Source organism: Nelumbo nucifera, chromosome 3 (genome assembly GCF_055504915.1).
Source record: "Nelumbo nucifera cultivar China Antique chromosome 3, China Antique-T2T, whole genome shotgun sequence".
NCBI classification, from domain to species: domain Eukaryota; kingdom Viridiplantae; phylum Streptophyta; class Magnoliopsida; order Proteales; family Nelumbonaceae; genus Nelumbo; species Nelumbo nucifera.
The window spans coordinates 53,812,713-53,838,096 of NC_142651.1; the positions used below are offsets into that span (position 1 = coordinate 53,812,713).

Below are 25,384 nucleotides of genomic sequence, written 5' to 3' on the forward strand. Positions count from 1 at the left end.
CTCATTTTTTGGTATGGTATAGATTTGTAATTTATGTTATTTTTCTTAAATTTTTATGATTTTCTATGTATTTCTTGTTTTTTGTAATTTATATTATTTCTTCATTTTATGTGATTTTTCATAATTATTTTGCAATGACATATATATAATGGGAAAAAAAATAGAAAGTTAAGGATAAAGTTGGAAAGTAAAATCATGATGTTTTGACCAAACCAATTGCAACATTCTCTTTTTTTTAGTATGGTATAGAAATTTCTATGAATTTCTATATTTTTTTAGTAAATTTTCTATGCATTTCTTTGTTTTTTTGTAATTTATATTATTTTCTTCATTTTATGTTTTTCACAATTCTTTTGCAATGGCAATATATACAATGGAAAAAAATAGAAAGTTGAAGGTAAAGTTCAAAAATAAAATCAAGGTTTTTTTTACCAAGGTTTTTAAAACCGAATCAGACAATGAACCGATCAGGGGTCTGGTTCCTGGGTCGAACGGTCCGATTGTTCAAACCGAATGGACGACCCATTCTGACAAAAAATAAAAAAATTTAAAAAAATAAAAACCGACCAAACCATTGAACGGTTCAAACCGATCAATTGGTTTGCAATTGACCAAACCAATTGCAACATTCTCATTTTTTTAGTACTAAATTAATATTAATATTAATTCAATAAGAGGTGTCTTTTGTATTCTTTTCAAGTTTTAGTGTTTAGATGATTTCACATGCACTATGTTAATCCTAAGTAAGGTTCATGAATTTTTAATTTTTATTCTAAATATCTTGGTGAATTTATAGAATAATTGACAGATATATGATTTCAGCAAAAACATAAATAACGATAGATTATTGGTTATGGGATCTCCAATCACCATTTAGCAGTCCTTATATTTCATGTGTGTAATTGATGAGAATTTATGGATGGTTAAAATGAGTTACATGAAAATAGTATGTAGCAACAAGGTCAGCACCAGAGAGTGCTCATGGCCATTTATGATAAGATCAAATACTTGAATGATCAAAAGAGAACATTGGAAAACAAAAATTATTGAGGGTAAAGATGGAAAGTAAAATCAAGATACAACCATGTTACCAATTTGCACTCTCATTTTTTATCGTTGGAAAAAGTTTGATGGACAACGTATGGCCTCATGAATCATGATAGTTAAATAAATTACTGGAAAACAAAAATTATAAAGGGTAAAAGGGGAAAATAAAATCAGGCTCTTTTACTAAAAATTAGCATAGGGCCTCAGGAATCATGATAGTTAAATAAATTACTGAAAAAACAAAAATCATAAAGGGTAAAAAGGGAAAGTAAAATCAGGCTTTTTGACTAAAAATTGTTACCACCCTCATTTTTATAAATGGTATAGATAAATATAAGTAGGAGGGGTTCGAAGCCTTCCACAAGAATGACCCACCTTAATTTCCACAAGTGTCCCTTCTCCATTAATTTGGTTAAAAATTTTGGCATCTAGACAAGTAGACAAAACATGAGAATTGTATCTCAAATTATAGCCAACAGAACTCCTTTTTGTAAATTGTCCTTTCATGTGATAGTAATCCAAGATGATATCTTTACACATTTAGGAAAAACAAAATCTTACATGTTGATGAGCTCTCCCTTGATATGCATTTTAAATGTTTCCCGTCTCCTTTATTAGGTTTTGTTCGCCAATATAAATGATTTTGTTTTTGTTTCTAAAAAATAAATAACAAAAACAAATTCATGCATATTGAGAAAAAATAATATTTAATATTGTTTTTTTTTAAATAAAAAGCTGCCACATCAGAAAAAAATAATACATATTTATTTATGTAGCAGTAACTAGGGGGTGCTACTTGTGCAGGTTGGGTCAGGGTGAAGGTCGACCCAAGCCCAACCCCAAAGCTGCAAACCTTGCATTCAAGCCTGGCCCAACCCGAGGTTAAGCCCACCCTAAGCTTCACCCAACACAACTTGGGTTGTGCATGTGCATACTTTAACATATTAACATGTATACAAAATATATATACATACATACACACACACACACACACACATATATATATATATATATATATATATATATATATATATATATATATATATTGGACGGATTCAGGTTAGGCTCGGGCTACCTGAGGCCTCAACCCAAGCCCAACCTACAGACCAAAAACTTAGGTCCAACCCCTGCAAAAACTTGAGTTGGGTTGGGTCAGACTCGGATTGGATCCACCCAAGTTGCACCTTTAGCAATAACCATAGACATAGGAAAATACTCCCTTAGGCTATGTTTGGTTTGATAGAAAACAAGAGAGAAACAGAAATTTGAGGGAAAGTTCTTAATATATTTTGCGAAATACTCAAGAACTTTCCCTCAACTTTCTGTTTCTCTCGTATTTCAAAAAACAATACAAGTTTTTTGAACCATCAAAATTATGGTTTTTTTAAACAAAAACAAATTTAGTATAAGAATTATATGATTTATGGAACACATGCTATTAAATAACCAGATGAAAACATATTTTTAAAATCAGAAATTCAAGAACATGTTTTTGTTTCAGTTTTGAAAATAGTAAATACATATACACAACAAAAAATATGTTTTCTTGTGTTTTTGTTTTGAGAAACAATCTGTTTTCGAATTAGATGATTTTGATTTGTTTTTGGAACCAGCAACAACAAAAACAACTCACATTATAGAATGCATTGTAAATTGTTCGTTCTGTTAAGAGAGTGGTAAATTGTTTACTGACAAATCATGCAAGGAAATACCCCTTTCATGTTTGTTTGCAAGTAAAGCTGGCTAGAAATGAAGTGATTTTTCTTTTTCTTTCCTTTCTTTTTTTCCCCTGAGACAATTTGCAATTTTATTCTAAAATTTCTTGCAAGCCATGCTCACTTAACACCAAAAATTATAAAATTCCACCACCATTTACAAAATTATAAAATGCCACCAGGAAAGTCATCCCTCAACATTAAAAATTGCAGTGCTGGGCTTCTCTGGATCTTATGACTCTTGAGTATGAAACACTTAAGAATGTAATTAATACTAGGATTGTTGCAAATTTCCAAAAGTGATTCAAATGAGCTCGGATCTCCTACCCACAGGACACTACAAAAGTGATTCAAATGAGCTCGGATCACCTACCCACAGGACATATAGCTGTACATTGGAAACATCTTCCATATTTACATATTACCATTTATGAGGAGATGTACAGCTATAGGAGATCCGGATTCGATTCAAATAGGTCCTTTGAATCCCAAACAGGTGCTTTGGCCTTTGGATACCTCTGCAACTACCTTCAGTTTTGTTTCCTTTTTTTTTTTTTTCTTTTTGTGTTTGCAATATGTTGAGTAACTAGACATTAATGAACATCTTTAACAAACCCAACAATGTTTTCAATTGTTAATTTTTGTAGGCAAATAATTTACATTTGTAATGGGTTAAGTGCATCAGTGCATGTCTTCATGAAGAATCCCTGAACCTACACTGTTGCATTATGCCAAATTATCTTGATATTTTCTTCCCTTTGATAATTACTTGATATATGCATTGTACAAAGGTTAATGCTTCTTCAGGGGCTACAGTGTGAATGTTACATCCAATACTGCCAAATTATGTTGATATTTTCTTCCCTTTGATAATTACTTGATATATGCATTGTACAAAGGTTAATGCTTCTTCAGGGGCTACAGTGTGAATGTTACATCCAATACTGTCTATGTAAATAAAAGTCATGATAAGATGAGCTAAGCCCGCATTACTCAGAAAACAAAAAAGAAGAGAAAGAAAGAAAGAAAAAGGATGAGCTAAGCCTGACGCCCATTGAAAAAATCCAAGTCTTATCCCCTCCACCTTAAAATTCTCCCCCTTGGGAACTGATCCATTTCGTGAGCATGGATCTTTAATACCAAGTAGATAACTCCACCATCCAGTCAAATTCTGAGCATCTTGGTGACCATTTTGGCTCACAGCCTAATCCTTGTCTGGAATCCAAACACCAATGCAGTGACAGATCTTCATCTTTCTTGCAAGAATTAATTTTCTTTTATTTAAAACCATTAGTTAGATGCAGGAATACATACTTTAGAATGTTTTGACGTGCCAAAAGTCTGATAACAGGGATTGACTCCAGTGACTGAGTGTCAACATCCTGCACAACACCACCCTGTTCATCCAACATTATTGGCTTAAATCACAGATAAACCTTTTTAAGATAATAGCTACAGGCACCAAGCCTTGGGGAGCAAATATCAACATCCAGGCATCCAATACCACCTTGGTTCATCAAATTCAGAAAGATTTCCAGAATATGACATAGAGGTACTAGTGAATAACCTTGGCAAATGAGAACTATGCCTCTCGGTTCTGATGGAGGGCCATATGTTGTTTACTGGTACTAGTGAAGTCTTTAGAAACTTCTCTCCCCAAGCTGGATTAATTCTTCTCTGTGAGAAAGGAAACTTCTCGTTAGAAACCACGTCTTTGAGTGGGCAACAAGTTTGAAATGTGACAACTTTTTACAGATCACAAGGAAAAGGATATTACTGTCTAGTACTCTTTAGCGGCAGCATTATTAAGCATAGATGGAGACATTCCACTGACTCAGAGAAAGAAGAAAGAAAAATTGTGGGTATCATACTGCTATTCGAAACCTTTTTGTTGGGTCTAACAACACATCAACCCTTAACAACTAAGCCTCAGGCTTAACAAGAGGAACAACAGTGAAAATAGTATTTGCACCAGGTTTAATGTTCTGAAATATAAAATACATGCAACATTGTCATTGGGTTCACATACCCTGGTGTTTGACCTATATATTTATGTCATACTGCTGGTTATATTGAAATCATCTTAACTTGTTATCCTTTCTATCATCCTCACATTTTGTGTGTACGTTAATGAATCCCATAAAGATGCTTACGATGTCAGCACTATAACAATGACCTCACAAAATGCTAAATAACTTTTTCAATCTTCAAACAACAGATAGTGGGAACAAATATCACATGTGAGAAGATCAAAAAGCTCCATAATTTACATGCTGGAACAGAGAAATGGTTTCAAAATAACTGTAACCCCTACAAGTTGAAACATAGGGTACTTCAATTATGATTGTCAATTTACAAGACAAGCTGAAGCACCAACAAAGAATGGGATGTAATGATGCATCACAGTATAAAAAAGGATATACATATAATGCAAGTATAGCAGTTTCTCCAAGATGATGCCCTTTCCAATGTGGTACATAAAAAACGAATGTCGACAATCTAACCAATGAAAGATCATTAAAATGGGCCATTGATGGATCATCAATCTGAACATTAAGTCAACCTTAATGGTCATCAAACCAACGAAGAATTTGTTATGTGCTTATATTTTGTATCATGACTTCCATCAAAAGAGGCTGTTGCCATGTTTTCAACATCTAGTGTCATGTGTTACTAATAATACAATGAAGTGGGGCTTCTGTGATTGCAATTAATCTAAAAAAAAGAATGAAATAACCATGAGAATAAACCTCCATGGAAAAATTCCAACAGGGCAACAGGGTCCAGAAGCATTTCCAAAAGTAGTCATCTGGACGCACTTACCATTCAAATTCAACCACCATTGTATAATTCATGTTTACTCTCACAATAAAGTGGCCTAGGAAATCAACCTCATGATTGTAATATAAAATTGTTATCTATCAGATCAAGGATTTCAATAGCATGTAGACTAAAAGTTATCTATTGGTATAATGCCACTCTTGTGTGCTTTAAAAGAGATTGAACTTCAAAATGATAACATATGGTAAAGTAAAATTGTTTTGGGAAATGGCTCTACCTTTTGAATCCACATAAAAGGACAGCTACCATTTCCTGTAATCATTCATGTCATATATACATTTTTTTTTTGGCATTTATCATACACACAATTTGAATCAGTGCTTTAAAGCACCAAAATTCAACTTTCAATATCATCAAATTGAGTTCATTTTGAGACACAAGATTAAATAAATTATTAATCACAATTGAAATATAAGCAAGATAAAAAAAATAAGCAAATAAGTTCCTACCAAATATGTGAACTTAGATAGACCATTACCCAAATGCTGGTCATCAACCCATGGATCTTAAGAGGGGTGGACTGTATACAGACCTAACCTCTGGCATTTTTAACATCTAAGTGGCTACGTTCAAATACAAACCCACACTTTGGCAATATGGCCATGCTCATCTAAGTGGCCATGTTTATTTTGAGACACAAGATTGGATAAATTAATACCACAAGTATAAAAAAGATAATAAAAAAAGCAAATAAATAGTAAAAATGAGAAAGGCAAAATACAGATAAATTCCAACCAAATATGATGAGCTTAGATACACCATTACCCAAATGCTGGTCATAAATCCATGGATCTTAAGAGGGGTGGACTGTATACAAACCCAACCACAAGCATTTTTAGCATCTGAGTAGCCACATTCAGATTCAAGCTCACACTCTCATTCTTATCAGCCCAAGGTTTTATAATAGCACCAAGTAACGGCTCCTAAATGTGAAGAATTCATATTCAATATACAAACCCCAGTAGGTCTATTGGCCTATTCTGCAAGCAAAGTCCACTAAATAGTGCTGACATTGAAAACATGGCCTCATATGGCTTAGAATGCATGATCTATTTCTTTAAGGGGATAAAATTCCAAACAGTAGAAGTAGCAACCACCTTTGAATAAGGAAATGCAGGGAAAGAGACCTTTAGGGGATGAAAGGGGAAACTATTTTTTTCCTTTTTTCTTTCTTTTCCTTTTCTATTTCTTTTCTTTTTGGAAAACTACTCTCCAATTGCTTCCATCTAAGTTTTTATGAGGAAGACTGAACTGTGAGGATTCTATAATTTATCCATAAAACTAATAAAAAATTGGAAAAAAAAGTGCATTAGCCATTTTCATCAGGAATAGTTAAGAATAGTTGCAAGTCATTTTTGAACTTGACACAGGATATTCAACATCTTTATCATGCAGCAGCAAGTGTAACAAATCAATAGATAAAAGAACTTGAACTGCAATTTGGATTGAATTCAGAGTTTCAAGGGGATCTAGATAGATTCAATTGGGGACAACCTGTGAAGTTATAAAGTTGATTGGACTATTGTATTGGAAACTTAATTGAATCCACTTGTCTCAGTCAAGTTCTAGATTTACAACTATGAGTTTTAACTTGAATATTTTGCAACAGAAAATGAGACAAATGTGGGTGGTCAGGAGGCCTTAAGTTGAATTGGAGCAAATGTCTGATAAGAAGTCAGAAGTCAGAACACCAAAACCATAGTCTCCATAAGGAATCTGATGAGTTACTGCCCTCCTCAGGAGCTACTTTGAGAGCAGCTCTGCCTCCTAAGAAAAAGAGAGGGAGAGAGAGAGAATAGTTCTGAGAAATCATTAGCTCACATCTCCTCAGGAACTGCTTCGAGGGCAGCTCTGCCTCCTCACAAGCTGCACTGATATTTTATTTGGCGGTTCCAATATTTATAATCATTAGCCCATGTCTCACATGGACTGTTATAACAAACTAATGGCGTGGCTTTCTAACATAAACAAATCTGACAGGTGGTCCAGGCTTGCCATTAGAGGGAGATTTCTCAGCTGCTGCTCGAGCTGGACTGGTCCTAGCTGATGGATCATGGGCCTGGGTCTGTGTGGGCTGTTGTCTGCTTCCTGAGTCTTAACAAAATCAGCTTCTACTGCTTCTCTGACATTGCTTTCACCAATGCCTGTTTCAAAGGTTCATTAGGAAAAACTTTGCTGGTCAATTCTCTTTGGAAGTCTGTCCAGTCATTAAAGATAATTTAAGGTGGTTGTAATATTCTGAGCATTTTTATTCTATCTGTTAGGTGTTTCAAATTTGTGAGCATTGCTTGCCAGTGAAAAATAATGAGATGATTGAGCATGAAAATAACTATTAGGACAAAGCCTTAAAACATTCCTTTGTTCCTTCGTAGGTTTTAAATGCATAGTTGGCTTTTGTTTTGGATAGAGATAGGCCCTATTACAGAACTATGTGATAACTTCAATGGGAAGTAAAGCCTTAAAACAGCCCTTTGTTCTTCACCCTAGGTGTTTTGTCTTTAGCATACACTTTGGTTGGTAACTTCCAGCTTTTATAACCGGAGTTCTTTCATTGAAATTCCAGGGTGTCTCGGGGCCAGATACTAATCTAATGCAATTGTAGACCCAGTCCTAGAGGAAAATTTTGAATACAGAAGCAGAACAGTAGCTTTGGGAGTGGAGACTCTATATTGCTATGGCTTAATTACTGTAACCTGTGAAAGGTCTTAATCAATAGGTTTGGGTTAGAAGGTCTGATGCAGGGTCAGATGGGCTAGAAAGATATTCTGGATCATAAAGAAATGGGGTTTGAAATCCAGGTCCAACTTCATCTCCTCACCTAATAGAAGCTTGGGAAGATCTTACCTCTCCAAGGGTGTCTAGTGAAGAGGATTTACTCCAATAGACAATTTAAATCTCACGATGCTTGGGAGTTAAGCAGAATGCATGGCAATAGGGTGAACTAGGTGGATCTGGTATGCTTCAAACACAATATTCCTGGAACAGAGATTTATTTCTTAGTGGTTGTTTACTCAAAAAACTCCCTACATAAGACTAGTTCTCAAACTTTGTATTCTATTGTCTTGTTGTGTGTTTTCAAAGCCAGAATGAAAATTTCAACCACCTTTTTTGTCAACATAGCTTCTTTCATCTGATATATGAGAAAGGTTTCCAGAAGTGCACTTTGACTGGATACCGAATAAAAATATAGAGAGGAGGCAAGATGGATTTAACAAATTCAAGGGGAAAACAAATCCTGTCTTTGATTCCCAGGTTAGCCTTCTGAAGTCTGATCTACCATATCTGCATAGAACAAAATTCAAGAAGATTTGCTCACAAATCTAAATCAGTGGAGGATATCTTCTCAGATATTCAATCTGATGAGTTCAAGCAAGAATATCTTCATCTTGAGCTTCCAGGCCAGATTCCACCCTTTCTCAGTTTATGATTCATGCTTGGAAGTTGGGATCTTCCTTGCACAATGACTCAAGGGAATAACTAGTTTGCTTTCTGTGTGCATGTGAAGATGAACTTTTACTGGAATTTGGGAAGCTTTAGTGATGGACTTCAACAGTATGCTCTTTTGGAACTTGTTCAGTTTCTTGGTTCCGGTCTTTTCAAACGAGGGCACTGTGTTGATTAATCCCCCCTTTTTTTCCACTGTAAGGTGGTGTTTAGTATTCTGGTAGATACCCTTTCTTTTGGTTCCCGAATGCACCACGGAAAATAATAGCTTTGTATTCAGGTCTGATTGGTGCATTGAGAAATGATAAGGGAAAAATAATAGCTTTGTATTCAGGTCCAATTGATCTAGATGTTTCACAAGGGCTGAAATCATGAGATTGATCGAGGGAGTGCAAAAGGCAAGGTGTCTTTTCAAACGAGGGCACTGTGTTGATTAATCCCCCCTTTTTTTCCACTGTAAGGTGGTGTTTAGTATTCTGGTAGATACCCTTTCTTTTGGTTCCCGAATGCACCACGGAAAATAATAGCTTTGTATTCAGGTCTGATTGGTGCATTGAGAAATGATAAGGGAAAAATAATAGCTTTGTATTCAGGTCCAATTGATCTAGATGTTTCACAAGGGCTGAAATCATGGGATTGATCGAGGGAGTGCAAAAGGCAAGGTGCTTGAACATTAGAAGACTAATTACTGAAGGAGATTCAAAGCTGGTTTTGGGATGGCCATAGAGAGAAGAGGAATTTGGTGGAACCAAACTATAACAATGAAAAGAAGAAATTTAGGTGCCTTACAAAAGACATGGAAGTGAGACTACATAGGGTAAAAAGAAGTGCAAACTCCATGGCCAACAACTTAGCCAAACAGGGGGTGGGGAGAGATCAACTCTTTTGGGCACAGCTATAAGATAATGGAAAGCTATTGTGGGGAGAGATAAGAGGGTTTATTTCTCACTGTTTCTATCTTAATCATACCTGTTAATGTCGACTATGTAGGGGTATTTTTGTCTTTATGCTTATGTTTAAGTTGCTGATGTGTAAAGTTATATTAGATCTTATGTCCCTCACTTAAGTAGGGGCAAAGGTGTCATGTCCAGATTAATAGAAATATAAAAACAAATCTGGCCGAATGGGAGAGACTGATTTTCCTCTCTTGTTCGAACCAGAACTTTCTCTCCTATTCTCCTCTCTCTCTTTTCCTCTTTCTTTTATTTCTGCTGTCATCACTCTAACAGAATTCAAGGGCAAACCGAATTCTAATATGGTATCAGAGCCAAACTGAGCAAATCGAAACTGCCCAGAATTTTGTTCTTTGCACACCCAGTCTAGGGTTTTCTCTTGTTTTCTTCGCCATCAGTTGGAGATAAGGGAAAGGGATGAAAATGAGTGATCACCCTCTTCCCTTGGAGGTTTCTATGCCTCCAGTCATGCAGTTCGTGGTTGGTTGCTGTGGTTTGTAAGAAGCCCTCCCCTAATCGATGAAGAGAAGAGGGCTGATTCGTGTGATGCAGTGGGTGCCTAGTGTGGTCTGATTTTCTTGTGATTAGGTAAGAGGTTTCTATGCAGTTTTTTTGTTGTGAATCAGATGATAAGTTTGTTTTAGATTGTATGGTGGGAATACAGGTTGTAGTGTGTTAGGGTTTATGCAAATTTCAGTGTGATTCGAAGGGGGAGTGATCCTAAAACAGTGTGGTGAGTTTTTAGGTAGTCATGTGGTAGGGTTTTGTTGTGGAAAGTGCAGTTTTCAGCAATAATAAGTGCTGAAAACAATGTGGTTCAGTATGCAGTGTGCCGAATTCAGCAATAACAGAATTCAGCAATGGGAGACAACAGTGACAGTAAAACTAGTGTGGTGGTCCCTACTGACTACCTAAATGTTTAGATGACCTCTATTAAACTGAATGGAGAAAATTATATACCTTAGGCTAAATCTATAGAAGTCTTTCTTAAGGCAATGAAGAAGGTGAAACACATAAGGGAGGAAAAACTCTCCACTGATTCTCATGAGTATGATGACTGGGAACAAGAAGATGCACAAATTATCACATGGTTATGGAACAGTATGGAACCAAAGATTAGTGTGAATTTCATGTTTCTTGATATTGCCAAGGAAGTGTGGGACCATGCTAAGAAGTTGTATTCGGGTCAAGACAGAACAACTAGAGTATATCGGTTGTATCAGGAATACTTTAATTTGCAACAGGGTAATCAGAGTCTTGAGGAGTACTATGCTAGTATGAGAAACATTTGTAATGAGTTGAATGTTTATCACCCCCTCACCTCTGATGTCAAAATTCGCAACAACAAAGAGAGCAACTAGATGTGACTCGATTTTTGGTGGGGATGAAGTCTGAATATGAACCAGTGAGGGCTCAGATACTAGGAGGATCAGCTCCCCCTTCCTTAGAAGAGGTGTTTGCTCGACTTAGGAGGATTTCTATTGGATCTACCAAGAACTCTAGTGTTTCCGACAGATCAGCTTTTGTAGTATCAAGGGGCCGTGGTGTTAGAGGTGGAGCTCGGGGAGCTCAGTCTGATTGTAGTGATAGCAGTGGACCGGTATATGGTGGCCATAGTGGTGGTAATGGACCTACATATAACCATGGTGGTGGTCGCACTGGAGGTCGAGATTCAGGGGGAGTCCGTGGTAGAGGATGTAATTCGGGTCCGAGGAGATATACACACTGTGGTATGGATGGACATACCATTAATTATTGCTATGATTTGCATGGTCCACCTTCAACTTGGGCCAATCATGCCATGACCAATGACAGTAGCTTCAGACAAGAGAGTCGTTCAGCTGATTAGATGCTCCCTACATCCATAGATGTTCCCGTGAAGGAGATGATAAGTGTTCCCCATGATGAGTATGAGAGGTTTGTCCAAGACACATCTCAACAGAACACAATCACTCTTGCACACTTAGGTATGGCTTGTCTGGCATGCACACCCCATCCCTGGATTATTGACTCTGGAACCTCCAATCACATGACCGGAACTCCAAGTGTGTTTTCTTCCCTTTCTCATTGCCCAACATCACAATTTGTTACCCTCTCTCATTGCCTCCCAATGCTGGACTCATGAAGCATGCATGTATTGACTTACTACACTTACTGCATAGGAGATGCCTGGTCTTGTCATACACAAGTATAGTAGCCGACCCACAAGTCTCTGATATCTCCCAATGTCCTTTACTGGTTCACCTTCTGATGCATTGATTTTATGGTTCTGATCAATAGGGGTGCTGATTGCCTTTGTTCCAAGCTTCTCTGTCTCTTGAAGAAGATCCAAGACATACTTCCTTTGTGAGATAAAAATTCCATGTTTTGATTTTGCAACTTCAATGCCTAAGAAGTATCTCAGTTCTCCAAGATCCTTAATTTCAAATTCTTTATGTAGGCTCTTTTTTAGACCATCAATCTCACTCAGATCATTCCCGATGACAACAATATCATCCACATAAACAATTAGGACTGACACCAAAGATCTCCTTCGCTTCACAAACAAGGTGTGATCGGATTGAGTCTGAGTGTAGCCAAAAGCAATCAAGGCTTGTCTGAATCTGTCAAACCATGCTCTGGGAGATTGTTTCAAGCCATAAAGTGACTTCTTAAGCCTGCATACCTTTCCCTTTTCAGTATCATTGTAAAAACCAGCAGGAAGATCCATATACACTTCTTCTTGCAGATCCCCATTTAGGAAAGCATTCTTCACATCAAGTTGAAACAAGGGCCAAGAGTATAAGGCAGCAAGAGAAAGAAGTATCCAAACGAAGGTCATCTTTGCAACTGGCACAAAGGTCTCTAAGTAATCAATGCCATAAGTTTGTGTGTACCATTTTGCAACAAGTCTTGCCTTGTACCTTTCTATACTTCCATCTGCCTTATATTTTACTGTGTAAACCCATCTGCATCCAATTGTCTCCTTACCTTCTGATAGATCCACAATGTCCCATGTCTGATTTTTAATCAAAGCTGTCATATCTTCCAGCATAGTTGTCTTCCACTCAGGTTTGGAGAGAGCCTCACTAACACCCTTGGGTATAGACACTGAATCAAGAGAGGAGAAAAAAGCACGGTAGGAAGGAGAAAGTCCACTGTAGGATAAGTACTGTGAAATATAGTGAGCAGTACACTTTATCTTCCCTTTTTTTAGAGCAATAGGGAAATCAAGGTTATCTGTAACAAAATTAGTAGGATTAATGGGAACTGAAACAGTAGCGGAACCAAGAGGAATACCTGAATCCATGGCAGTCGAATCTGGAGTCTCCAAGGAATCGACAAGAAGTGATGCGAGTTCTGCTGTAGTGGAATCAACCTCCTTGTGAAGTTTCTGTCGTAAGTAATGCTGAGAAGCAGTACGCAAAGGAGGTGGCAAGGTAGGTGCCACAGGGTGGTGGTCAAGCACAGGAGTAGACACAGGGACTGGAACTGGGAGAGGAATAGATTACTGACTCACTTCCCCAAAACACTCCCCCTGAGAAGGATTCTTTGAGAAGAAGTACGTGGATTCAAAAAATGTGACATCCATGGTAACATACCGGCTCCCAGAGACTGGATCATAGTAACAGTACCATTTCTGATTCTCTACATATCCAAGGAAGACACACTTCTTTGCCTTGGGATCAAGCTTCGAGCGGTGATGACCAAGGATATATGCAAAGCAGACACACCCAAACACCCTGAGGAATATGAAACATCTCCCCCTGAGGAAAAAGAAGACTGAATGGGGTGCTGAATCCAAGTATACGAGAGGGCACCCTGTTAATCAGATATACTGCTGTGAGAACTGCATCACCCCAAAACCGAACTGGAACTGTAGATGTGATCATCATGCTTCTTGCAGTCTCAACAATGTGTCTGTTCTTCCTTTTTGCAATACCATTCTGCTGTGGATTGTAGGGGCAACTGCTCTAATGGACAACACCATATTCAACAGATATGAGGCAAGATGTCTTTCAAAATACTCCCTGGCATTGTCAGATTTGAACACCTTTATTCTTGTTCCAAACTATGTTAGTATCATCTGATGAAATTGCCTCACCAAGGATGGTACCTCATCACGGGATCTCATCAGGTAAATCTAAGAGTATCATGAGAAATCATCCACAAATAAGAGAAAATAGCGATAACCTCTCATAGAAGAAACATGGTAAGGGCCCCACACATCCGAATGAATAACATTAAAAGAAGAACATCTTTTATTACTATGTTTAAATGAATGTCTACAATGCTTTCCAAGTTGACAACCTTCACACTCCAGACTTGACAAACTAACCGACAAAAAGTTTTGGAAACAAAAAACTTAAAGAAGAAAACGGTAAATGACCCAAACGATTATGCCAAAGCATAATTTGACTCACAGACCCTAACTCACTATCCCTGCTGACATGATGACTTTGATGAGAAGGAAGTACATCTAAGAGGTAGATTCCATTCACTTCACGACCACTCCCAATCGTCCTCTTTGAATCCAGATCCTGCAAAATACAATGACCAGGAGAAAAAATTACTGAGCAGTTCAGGTTCTTAGTCAAATTACTAATAGATAACAAATTAGTGCTCAATCTGGGAACATGAAGGACAGAGGGTAGAGAAATAGAATCACTAATCTTGACAGATCCCTTCCCAGCAATAGGAACATGGGATCCATTAGCTGTGGAGACCCTATCTCTGCCAGAACAGAGCTGATAAGTTGAAAAAATAGTAGAGCTCTGGGTCATGTGCTCTGAGGCTCCAGAATCTATAATCCAATGAAGTCCCTCCTTACCTGAAGTGGAAACATAATTTGCAGTGACGTGTGAACTACCTGTGTGAGCAAAGGAAGTAGAGTGGACTCCACTAGTGCCACTTGTACCTTGCTGTCCGCTTGCGACTAAACTGGAACTGGTTGTATCCTACTGGTTCAGAAGTAGCCCATACCTCTCAAGTTCAGTCCTTACTGCAGCAACTGCAACAGACTCCAGAGCCGATGTAGTAGGAGGGGTCGGAATGTCACAAGTAACTGCCATGTGCGCATTGCCCTTCTTATTTTTCAATCTAGTCGGCACAAGATGTGGGTAAAGCTTCCAGCAAGTATCTCTTGTATGTTTAGGCTTCTTATAGTAGTCACAGATCAGATCTCTTTTATCTTCCTTCTTGATGTCACTGCCACTTTGTTTAGGTTTCACAGCACTTACCATGGCAGACTGATTAGAAATAAGGTTTTTCATCATCACATCTCTCCTGCACTCCTCCCCTGACACAAAGGCATATGCTTGGGAGAGAGTAACATTGTCCCTGGAAAGAAGGTATTGTCGTGCAATATCATACTCAGGATTAAGGCCAGCAAGGAATTCAAACACCCTATACTTCTCTAGATGTTTCTGATAGGTAGTTGCATCCTTAGTGGTTTCCCAAGCAAATGTCTCTAAATGGTCAATCTTCTGCCACAGGGTTTTAAGGACTGAAAAATAGGCTGCAACAGATCTATCTCCCTGCCTTGTAGCAATAATCTGATTTCTCAATTGATAAGCCTTAGCAACATTCTCCCTCTGTGAATAGGTTTCTGCAACCCCATCCCATATTTCCTTATCTGTATTTGCCCATAAAAAATTTTTACTTATATGTGGCAACATGGAATTACACAACCAAGTCATCACCATATAATTCTCCTATACCTACCGGGAGTTGCTAGCTTCGGGTTTCACCTCTTCACTAGTGATATGCCCTAATTTCCCACGAGCACCAATGGCCATCTTTGCAGATTGTGACCATTCTAAGTAATTTGCACCATCCAACCTAACTGTAGTAATGGTCCCAACCCCGAAAGGGTCTCTAGCACCTCCTCCTACTAGTCCTATTTCACTCCCGGGCTTATTTTCAACTCTGTGGCCCTCCATGCTTCTCAAAAAATGTAAAGAAAATAACTGAAATTTGCAGCAAGATCAAACAAAACACCTTTTTGGAACCAACAACACCTTTCTGGTGTCCTAGGCTTTCTTCCCACAAAAGATTCCTTTTTTGTGGAACGGGAGAAGAGAGAGAAGAGGCAGCCGCCCTCTCTAGAAGCCTCCAAATCAGGCAGGACTTGAATCGCCCCTTACAAAAAACTCCAAGAAACCCTAAAAAATTAGGGCGCCACTTCCTAGGTCAAAATTGAAGAGTCCAACAGAAACAAGACTCTTCCCCTTTCTCCAGTTTTTCCTAATTTTGATGAGAAACCCTAAACCAGCTACAGGGCACATAGATCCACCAAAAAAATCCAAAAACTAGGCTTACCTGAGAGCTTCGATCAACCTCTTAAATCACCATGCAGTCAGCCGATCTAGGGCTGCATGAGAGAACAACTTCAAGGAACCTTTGGCCTGCTTTGATACCAAGTAGAGATTACTAATTGCAGATTTAGACGAGTTTCTTGTGAAGGAAAGAGGGGGAAGATGAAGATTTCAGCAGTAGAGAAGAAAGGAGAAGAAGAAGAGAGTAGGAAGTCAACCAGGATTCCGAAATCAACCCTAGCCGCCCCCCTCTCATTATATTTATACTTAACTTAAAAAGATGAGATATTACAAGGATGCCCTTAGTAGGGCGGCTACTAAAAGCTGAACAGTCACAACTTAAAAAAACATAACCTAATGGGCCTAAAGCCCAACAACTTCCTAACTAAATAAAAACAAACCGGACCAACTCAACAATAACAAACCACCAAAATCACTCCACAGACAGGAAAGTTTTGAAGGTTAACATCTTTATGGATAAAAGAAGGTGCAACAAAAGGTAAAATGATAAGGTCAGTATCTACAAACAAAGATAAAACAATAAATGTAATCCTATTTAACTTAAACTGATTTAACTTGTTCAAATGCATACGTATTACTCCACATGATAAAAAAACTGTATCTACCATAGAAGATTGGTGTAACCCAAATAGCAGGGGACTTTTCCAATTAGAATCCATAGGAAAATACGACTTAATATGCCCATATTGCCACATTTAACTTGAACAAAGATCAGGCCTGAAAATGGAATAATCATGTGAGAAATAGATGCAATTCCCAGTGAAACCTGGAAAATCAGATGCAGAGGAAGATGAGCATTTTCAGTCTATGAAGATCATTTGATAACCCAAGCTTTCTACTTCAACCCAATGGGGAGGATGATCAACAATGATATCATGCCATATCTATTCTTTCATTTAGCAAAAAAAAAGCTCATAGCTTCTAACAACAATTCCGCTAAATAGAGATTAGGAAGGACAACATTAGGGCTCTCAATATCCTAACTGCTCTGGGTTAGAGTTGGACAAAAACTGAAAGCTGATCGGTGTCCTTGATCCCATAGAACTCCCCTCATAGAATACAATGCTGATATTTTACCAGTAATGGGTATTTATTTCCATCTTCTGCCTATTTTCATTACCATGTCTAAAAATTTCATTGCAGTATGGAAAAAACAAACAAGTTTTCTGAACCATAAGAATAGTTTCTTTGCCACTTTATAAATTCTAATCAGAAGAAAAGTCGCCATAGAGTCTGAAGAATTGGGTTTAAGGGTCACTATTTATGAACTGCAACTCACTTGCTTCTTGTATATAACCATTTGAGGCTTGGGTTGAAGAGTTGAGGCCAAGTTCACAATAAAATTGGACAGAGAGGGTGGGAAGGAAAGGAGACAGCAAGCAAGAGCAAGAAGGAAAGAAAGAAAGATGCTTCAGATCCAGCTGAACAGGGGGGGTTCATCTGCAGAGTGTAGAGAGCTGGGAAGGGGCGAATTCCTTGCCAGTGGAGACCATGATTGTGCCCTCAGGCTAAATAAAAGCACAGTATAGTACATCTAGCATTCTAGCTATAGTTACACCAAAGCGAGGCTAGGCAACAGGAGGGCGCCTTGTTGCCTAGTTGCCTAGGCGATGGATTTTTTTTTCTTTTGAATAAAAATCATGAATCCTAGGGTAATTCCCTATGTTCCATAGAAAGCAGCAACCATCTTTCACTAGTAGTTGCCTATAATCTTCATAAAAAAATGTATAAAATTCATTTAAACATAGAAAATCAACATATTCATGAAAAGATGGAAGAAATAAAAGAAATTTCAGGACAGTTTTTGTCCTAGGAAGAGAAGAAAAGAAAGGATGAAAGATGATAACCAATATGTGTTGATTGAACAAAATTGCGAGTTCTTCCTTGCTTTCAGTTCAGGTTTTGAAGTCTTCGAGGGTTCAAGACAGCATACATATTGATTGAATGCTAATAAAATAAGAAAATAATAAAAATAAAGTAAAATTCCAACTCAGCAAACAAGAAGCATGACCAGATGCTCTGGTTTGTATTCTGTGGATTTCTGAAGTCCCAATATCCATATGGCTATTTTGCATGGGATGCAGGTACGAGTATAAGAATCTGAGACAAGTTTCAAAGTTCCATACTCAGGAAGCCCCAAAAAGTAGGATTCAGTGATTTGGCAGATATTCACCAATTTTAAGTTTTTTGTGTTATATTAATAATGGAATAGCTATTGTTAAAGAAGCCAGATGAAATTCAATAGTATAAATAAATGCAAACAATACTAAATAGATGATATTACATATTCAAGGTTATGTATGACATTGGTAAGGCGCTCATTTTGAACTGTCCATGTAGCCAGATGGGCTTATAAATTTTTCCAGTGATCTTCTGGTAAAATTGGTATAAGGGGAGCTTTATCAAAACTAGAAACCAGAATGATCTAAAAAGACGGAAGTAAACCACTAACACAAGCAGTCTGTTTCAGAACTCAAAAGGCCAACAAAAGATAATGCAGGAAAATAAAACTGAGACTCCTAGAAAGAATGGACCTATCAGGACAAAGAAATGGGACAAAAAGATAAACTTCAATATGGCATCATTTTTTTTTTATCAATAACAGAAACTTTTTATTAATTAATATGGCATCATGTATATCACCAACCATTAGAAGGAAATCAGCAGAACACATCTAGCATTAAAGTATTAGTCTGTGCCCATCTAACCATCTTTTCTAGTCAATGGATTTAGCTGCTGTTAGGAAGAACTGAAAAGAGATGCAGATGGAGTAACATTAATAATAAAACCAACAACTAGAACCAATGAAGTAACACCTCTCAACACCTCGCCCCTCTATTTGGAGTTGGCCAGACAAATCTCACTTCAACAGTCCATTCCATCAAAGGTGTTATCCTTTGTTAAATTACAAATTTCTAGATCTATTTGAATACTTGAACCCACATACTCTCTGGCCACCACATACATCTTTTAGAACCTTCATCTTGAACCAATTCAGTCTTTTTTACTAGTTCATATAGACACATGATCAAACCATATTAGTCTACTTCCATCCATTGTTTACCCATTGAGGCTAGAACTCCGTTTTCCATCAAAGGTCGTATCCTTTGTTAAATTAGAAGTTTTAGATCTATTTGAATACTTGAGCCCACATACCCTCTGGCCACCGCATAAATCCTTTGGAACCTTAATCTTGAATCAGATAAGTCTTTTTTACTAGTTCATATAGACACATGATCAAACCATATTAATCTACTTTCATTCATTTTTAACCCATTGAGGCTAGAATTCCTTTTTTTAATTCTAATCTTTCTACTCTTACCACTCAACTGCATCGAAGTCTTCATCTATGGTACCTTCGGTTTATGAACAGCTTTCTTATTAATGCCTTGGTAGGTTCCTTATAAACTGACCTGCCCTTTTGCTTATTGATGCCTTGATGCCCAATACTCTGCTCACTGCAAGCCCCTAAATCCAACAAGGCCAGCATCTTCACATGGGAAAAAAATATAATCAAAACATATTAGTCTACTTACACTCATTTTCCAACCATTTAGGTTAGAAATTTTCTTTTTTTGATAAGTAATAGGAATTTTATTAGAGATCAATAAAATGATACACAGTGAACGCTTCCTACAAAGAGGTGCGAGATGCAGCCTTCAAACATCTCAAAAATATTACAACCCCATACACTAGTCTCATCCCTCTTCTTATCATTGAAGATTTTGATTTTTTCCCTCCCAAACAGTCCAAACCAAAGCAGCTCCAGCACATACCTCCACAAGACTCTACCTCTTCTCTATGGCCACCTACACCCAAAAAAGCCAAAAAGCTTCTCCCAAAGACCTATAACAAGGGGCAACAGATTAGTAAGTGGTAGCAACTTTCTCCATTGGCTTTGCAAAGGATACACCAGTTAGGGGAGATACTGAGACCAGGTCTTCTTTTCTGTAAGTTGTCCAAAGTGTTTATTTTTCCAAGAGACACTTCCCAGCAAAGAGCTCCTACTTTAGGAGGAATGGGTTTGGACCAAATATCCTTACTATTAAAGGGTCGAAGGTTAGGGATCAAGCACAAAGCAGAGAAAAAAAGAAGCACAAGTAAAAAATCCCAATAGATTAGGGATCCAAATGCGAGCATCAAGTTTAGAAGGGTCCAAGCAAACAGGATCAAGAGTTTGAAGAAGCAAGGCAGCCTGGTCAAGCTCAAAGTTTTTCAAATATCTCATAAATCCCAAGTTCTAGAAAAAACCAGCAGATTGTGAGAAAAACACAAACCTCTGAATTGGTTCATTTCAAAAAGAGAGATGAAATACAAGGAAGGAAGGAGGTCCTTGAGGGTTAAGTTACCAATCCAAACATCCTCCCAAAACAAAACCCCATTTTCAGTACACACATCATACCTGATCAGGATTAAGAATTGGGGAAGAATGCTATGTATAGCCTTCCATGGAGTGTTCAAAGTAGCCTATTGAGATATACCAGCATCCCAACCATTACCTGCACCTCCATGAATACTTTCTACAACTTTTTTCCAAAGCCTTTCCGTTCCCAAAGGCCATCTCTACATCCATTTACCCAGCAAAGCTATATTTTTCTTCCCTAATACCGAAGCCTAAACCCCCTGCTCCTTCCTCTTGCACACTAATTCCCACCTAACCAAGTGATCATTTTTTTCTTCACCAGGCTCCCACAAGAAATCCCTCATAATCTTCTCTACTTTTCAACACCTCCCACTGTGGCATCCTAAAGACAGGTAGAACGTAAATTGGAAGATTTTTCTAAGTAATGCAACCCCCAAGAGAAACATCCAAGCCACCAACTTCTTTGCATAGTTTTTTACAATAAGATTCCACCTTCCCTCCCTTGGGTTGGCTCCTAATGGCATTACTAGGTATTTCAAAGGCCAGCTAGAGGTAGGACAAACAAAGGACTTCGCCACCCCACCCAACTCCCCCAAATTCAACCCGACTACAATTCTTTTCAAAATTGATCTTCAACTTAGAGACAAGTTCAAACAACTTTACCACTCATTTCAAGTTCCTTGCCTTCTGTGGGTCCTCAGTCTCACAAAAGATAATAGTATCATCCACAAATTTCAAGTGTGTTACAACAGTGCCCTCTTTACCTACCCTCCAACCTCTAAAATATCCAACCCTACCAATCCAAAATTCAAGTATCTCAAGCAATATGTACTATTGCGCTATTCACCTAAAAGATTTCAATTGGAAATGGTAAGCACTCCTCATTTGGATCATTATAGCCAGACATGTTACTGAAGCAACAATCCACCTATACTACGAGAGCAACGGAGATACTACAAGTTAACATCTAAAACTTAAATCTGTGGCCTTAGTTTATAGTGTCTTCTGTACTAGCAATTCTTGTATAAAAGGTCCTCATCATTAAAATGCACAACCTACATTGATTAAACCAATACATTTGCCTTCTATGGCAAGCTTCCTTTAAATGTTGCAGATTGTTTCATCCTCAGAAGTAATGAAAATCGTAGTGTTAGATAAAAACATGCACAACTGAACTGGATGCAAAATTTGCATGCAATTTGGATTTGCACCACAAACAAATGGAGCCTTTATATCATACTAAGAGATATCTTGCCACCTGCCATAAGTACTAGCAAACAGGTTAAGAAAAGGAAATATTGCATTTTTCTCATAACACTTGCTGCCAAATCAAGCATTTAACCTATTGTACCAAATAAAACCTCAGTATTTAGTATTTGTTTTCTTAAGAAATAAGACCAAGAAAAAATAAAAATAAAAACTATTGAAACATGCAAGTACAGGAATATTTTGCCATCAATCAAAGCAGAAAGTATTCTTTCTAGTTCACAAGAAATATCCAAATGGTGAAAAACTTCCTTGCATTGTAGAAGATTTGTTTCCCTCCTTTCCCCACTTTCACTCACCTTCACCCTCTGGTGAACATTCCCCAGGTTAATTGCCCCAGGATTCAGATAAATAAGACCAAGTAATAAAAGCAAAAGAGGACCTTATCACAAACAAAAACAAGCCATTAAACCAGTACAGAAGAATGTCATTACATTCATTCAGTATTAGGAACAAGATAGAAATATCTCTGGGATAGCCCATGCCCTGCCAGTTACAAGAAGTTGGTTACTCAAAACACCGACAGTTAAACTCTCAACCTGGTAGTGGAGTGCTGCCCAAGTAATACATTTTTGCAAAATCCAAACAGAGCTGGTGATCCCTCATATCTCCCCAGCCGCCCCAACCTTTAAATCCAGCTTGATACCCTGATTGACGCTTGTAAATATGCACTTCCCAGTCTGAATTGACGTTTGTAATCCTGTCAACCTCTTCTATTGCTATGTTCACAGAGCCATTGTCAATGCAAGCACCTTGCTCCCCTTGTCCTTGATGCAAGCCACACTTACCAAAGTGAGCTGCACTTGCCCTAGGTCCCCTTAGTGTATAAACAGGACCACCGAAGGAGGGATAAACAGTAGCCCACATTGTTATATCCCAGTTATAATCATCAAAGAAGCAAAATTCCCTTGCCCTAGAGTGGATCTTCCTCCAAACTGTCCTGTTAAAAGCATAACCAATGTTCCCAATCTTCTCAGCAATCAAACTTGCCCAACCTTCACCCCTCGAGTTCACATCAGATGGTGCCAAGTTAGCAGCATAGCAATCGGAACACTTCTGAGCCTTCAGCTTGGTAAGTAGCTGAATATTCCGGTATGCATTAGGAAAAATAAAGTGGTCTTCCTCTATAAAGAGGATATGACCTGAATGTTGCCGGGTCTCTTTCAACCCATCCCACACTGTGTTCATCATCCACCACCAGTGATGCTTCAACGACACAATCTTCGGAGATCGGTGGTTCCCATACTGATCAGGATTACCTTTGCAGTGCTTCTTGGATGGATCATCTTTCTGCTGGCAGTCCCCAGGAGAGACACCAGGAAAGCTATTGGGGAACAAGTGAGGTGAGTAAGGGGCAAAGATCTGCTTTACTTGGCAGAATCGAATGCTTTTAACTATCTTATTCATTTCTTCAAAGTATCCATCGTGGCTGACTATCAACAAAGTTTCACCAATACCCTCTACCTTAGACAAGCTCTCTACAACTACTTTGAGATACTGAGGCCGGTTATGAACGTACAGCACAAGTGTTATATGGTCCTCTGCAAGATTTGGAAAAAGATCCAAGTTTCTTGGGGGCAACCAATTTCTTTTCTCCAATGAAACCGACAATTTGGTCTGTTTAGGGAGTCCGGATTTTTCTATGGAGACTAAGGCTGTATGCTGCACAATACCTTCATCAACTTCATCAGAATCCCACGTAATATGATAAACTGAACCTGTTCTCCAGAGAAAAAACAGCAGCAGAACCCCCAACAAGGCAACTACAACCACATGTAATATCCGACGGAAAGCCGCATGCTTGATGCGGTTTTTCCTATCCAAACTCATTAGTTTGTTGCTCAGAGAAACAAACCCCGAAAGACTACCAACTACAAGACTAATTACACCATCCACAGCCAACGAAGAAAGAATCAATGAACAGGTCAACACCACAACTCGCAGAACCCATTGAATATTAGATCAAACGAAATAAAGGGTAAGAATCATACACCTCTTGCATCATCTTTACAGTAAGATACGAGCATCCAACGCTTCAAACGAAGACAAGCAGTGCATTTTACATCAAGCTTTTGATGCTTGCGACCAAATCCGGGGACCCCCAATACACAAACACCCAAAAGCACTCTGGTTTTTGCTTATACATCTCAAAATCTCTCAGCCCAAGACACAGATCGCAGATAATTCAAGACACCGTAAAAAAGACGAAAGAAGAGAAACCCACCATGAGATACGTCGAATATCCAACAGGGTTGCCTCAAAATCTATATTCCAAACATCAGATTTGCTCAAGAGCGGAAAACCTCAAAAGCCATCTAGACGACCTGACTCCCGAGTCCTGACTCCTGAGGAGCTCTCGTGGAAACTGCAGGGAACAGTGGAATAAAGACTAATTCAAGGGAAGTCCTCCAGGTCTTTGGTCTTCACGATAGAAGACTTTGAATCTTCTTGCTTCAGAAAAAATCGGTCGAAGCTTTCAAAGTCTTAATCGAGTGCCGTAGTGTTTACTTGATTACTTCCGGAATTAGTTGTTTTTTTTTTTTTTTTTATCTGCTACGGTCGTTTGATTAACTGATAGGAAGCTGAATCTGGCTGAAGTATGATTACCATTAATTAAAGGGGTTGTTATTGTGCAGTTGTCCTGAATTTCTGATAAGATTTCATAAATTACTTAAAGTGCCCTTATGATTCCTGATAATGGGAAACCCCCCTTTTATTAGTTTTTCGCCACATTCCCTTAACGTTTCTTACCTCCAATATTTTGAATTATACCACGGATTTAACGGAGGGGTGACTGAGTTGGTATGTTAGTTGATACTTGATTTGTTCTATCAGCAAATTCGATTCTCGCAATTATTAACTTTGCGTCCATGGTCTTTGTGTCCCCATATTGGTCAAACATGTCTATGTATACATGATCTTTGTGTCCTTTATTTTTACACTCTATTATTATTCATGATTGTAATCATAAGCAATTAAATTAATGAATTTGGTTATGAAACAAAATTATTAGTGATGAATTTTGCAAAAAGGGGGAATTATTAGTGATGAATATCACCAAATACCAAACAAAATTAGATTCCATGGATCCATTAAACCAAATCTATGAAGATGGATGCCATGGAAAAAGTGGTGAAAGAGATCAAGAAGATGGATGCCATGGAAAAACCTTCTAAGAAAGGTTGCTATGTATGTGTTATCTAAATGAATCTCTTTCAAATCAATGATTCTTCTATTTTGGGCCTTTGGTGACCCCTCAAATCTATGATTCAAATTGATATTTCTCTTGTTCCTTTTCATTCATTAGTGTGCATATTGATACCATGTTTGGGTTCTACTTTGCCCTTTTGGTTTGATGTGGATTGGTCTCTTTGGTCAACTCCAACTCTCTTTAAAAAGCCTTTGGAAATGCTATCTCAGAGAGAGTTCCTCTATTTC

At 37.9% G+C, this 25,384-nt stretch overlaps 1 protein-coding gene and 1 long non-coding RNA gene across 3 annotated transcripts; both read right to left on the reverse strand.

The window, feature by feature from the left end:
- Window positions 1-3,651: 3,651 nt before the first annotated feature.
- On the reverse strand, window positions 3,652-24,545 carry LOC148801221 (uncharacterized). Of its 2 annotated transcripts, XR_016084177.1 has the most exons (3): window positions 24,171-24,539; window positions 4,330-4,439; window positions 3,652-4,159 (listed from the first exon to the last, which is right to left on the reverse strand). It is a non-coding gene; the product is annotated as an uncharacterized LOC148801221 (long non-coding RNA). The 2 variants fall into 2 exon arrangements; XR_016084176.1 differs by having other exon boundaries at window positions 3,652-4,439; window positions 24,171-24,545.
- LOC104600930 (alpha-1,6-mannosyl-glycoprotein 2-beta-N-acetylglucosaminyltransferase-like) lies at window positions 22,304-24,176 on the reverse strand. The gene has a single exon (XM_010264099.3). It carries the CDS (start codon window positions 23,774-23,776, stop codon window positions 22,481-22,483), a length of 1,296 nt encoding a protein of 431 aa, XP_010262401.1. The 5' UTR covers window positions 23,777-24,176; the 3' UTR covers window positions 22,304-22,480.
- Window positions 24,546-25,384: the final 839 nt, after the last annotated feature.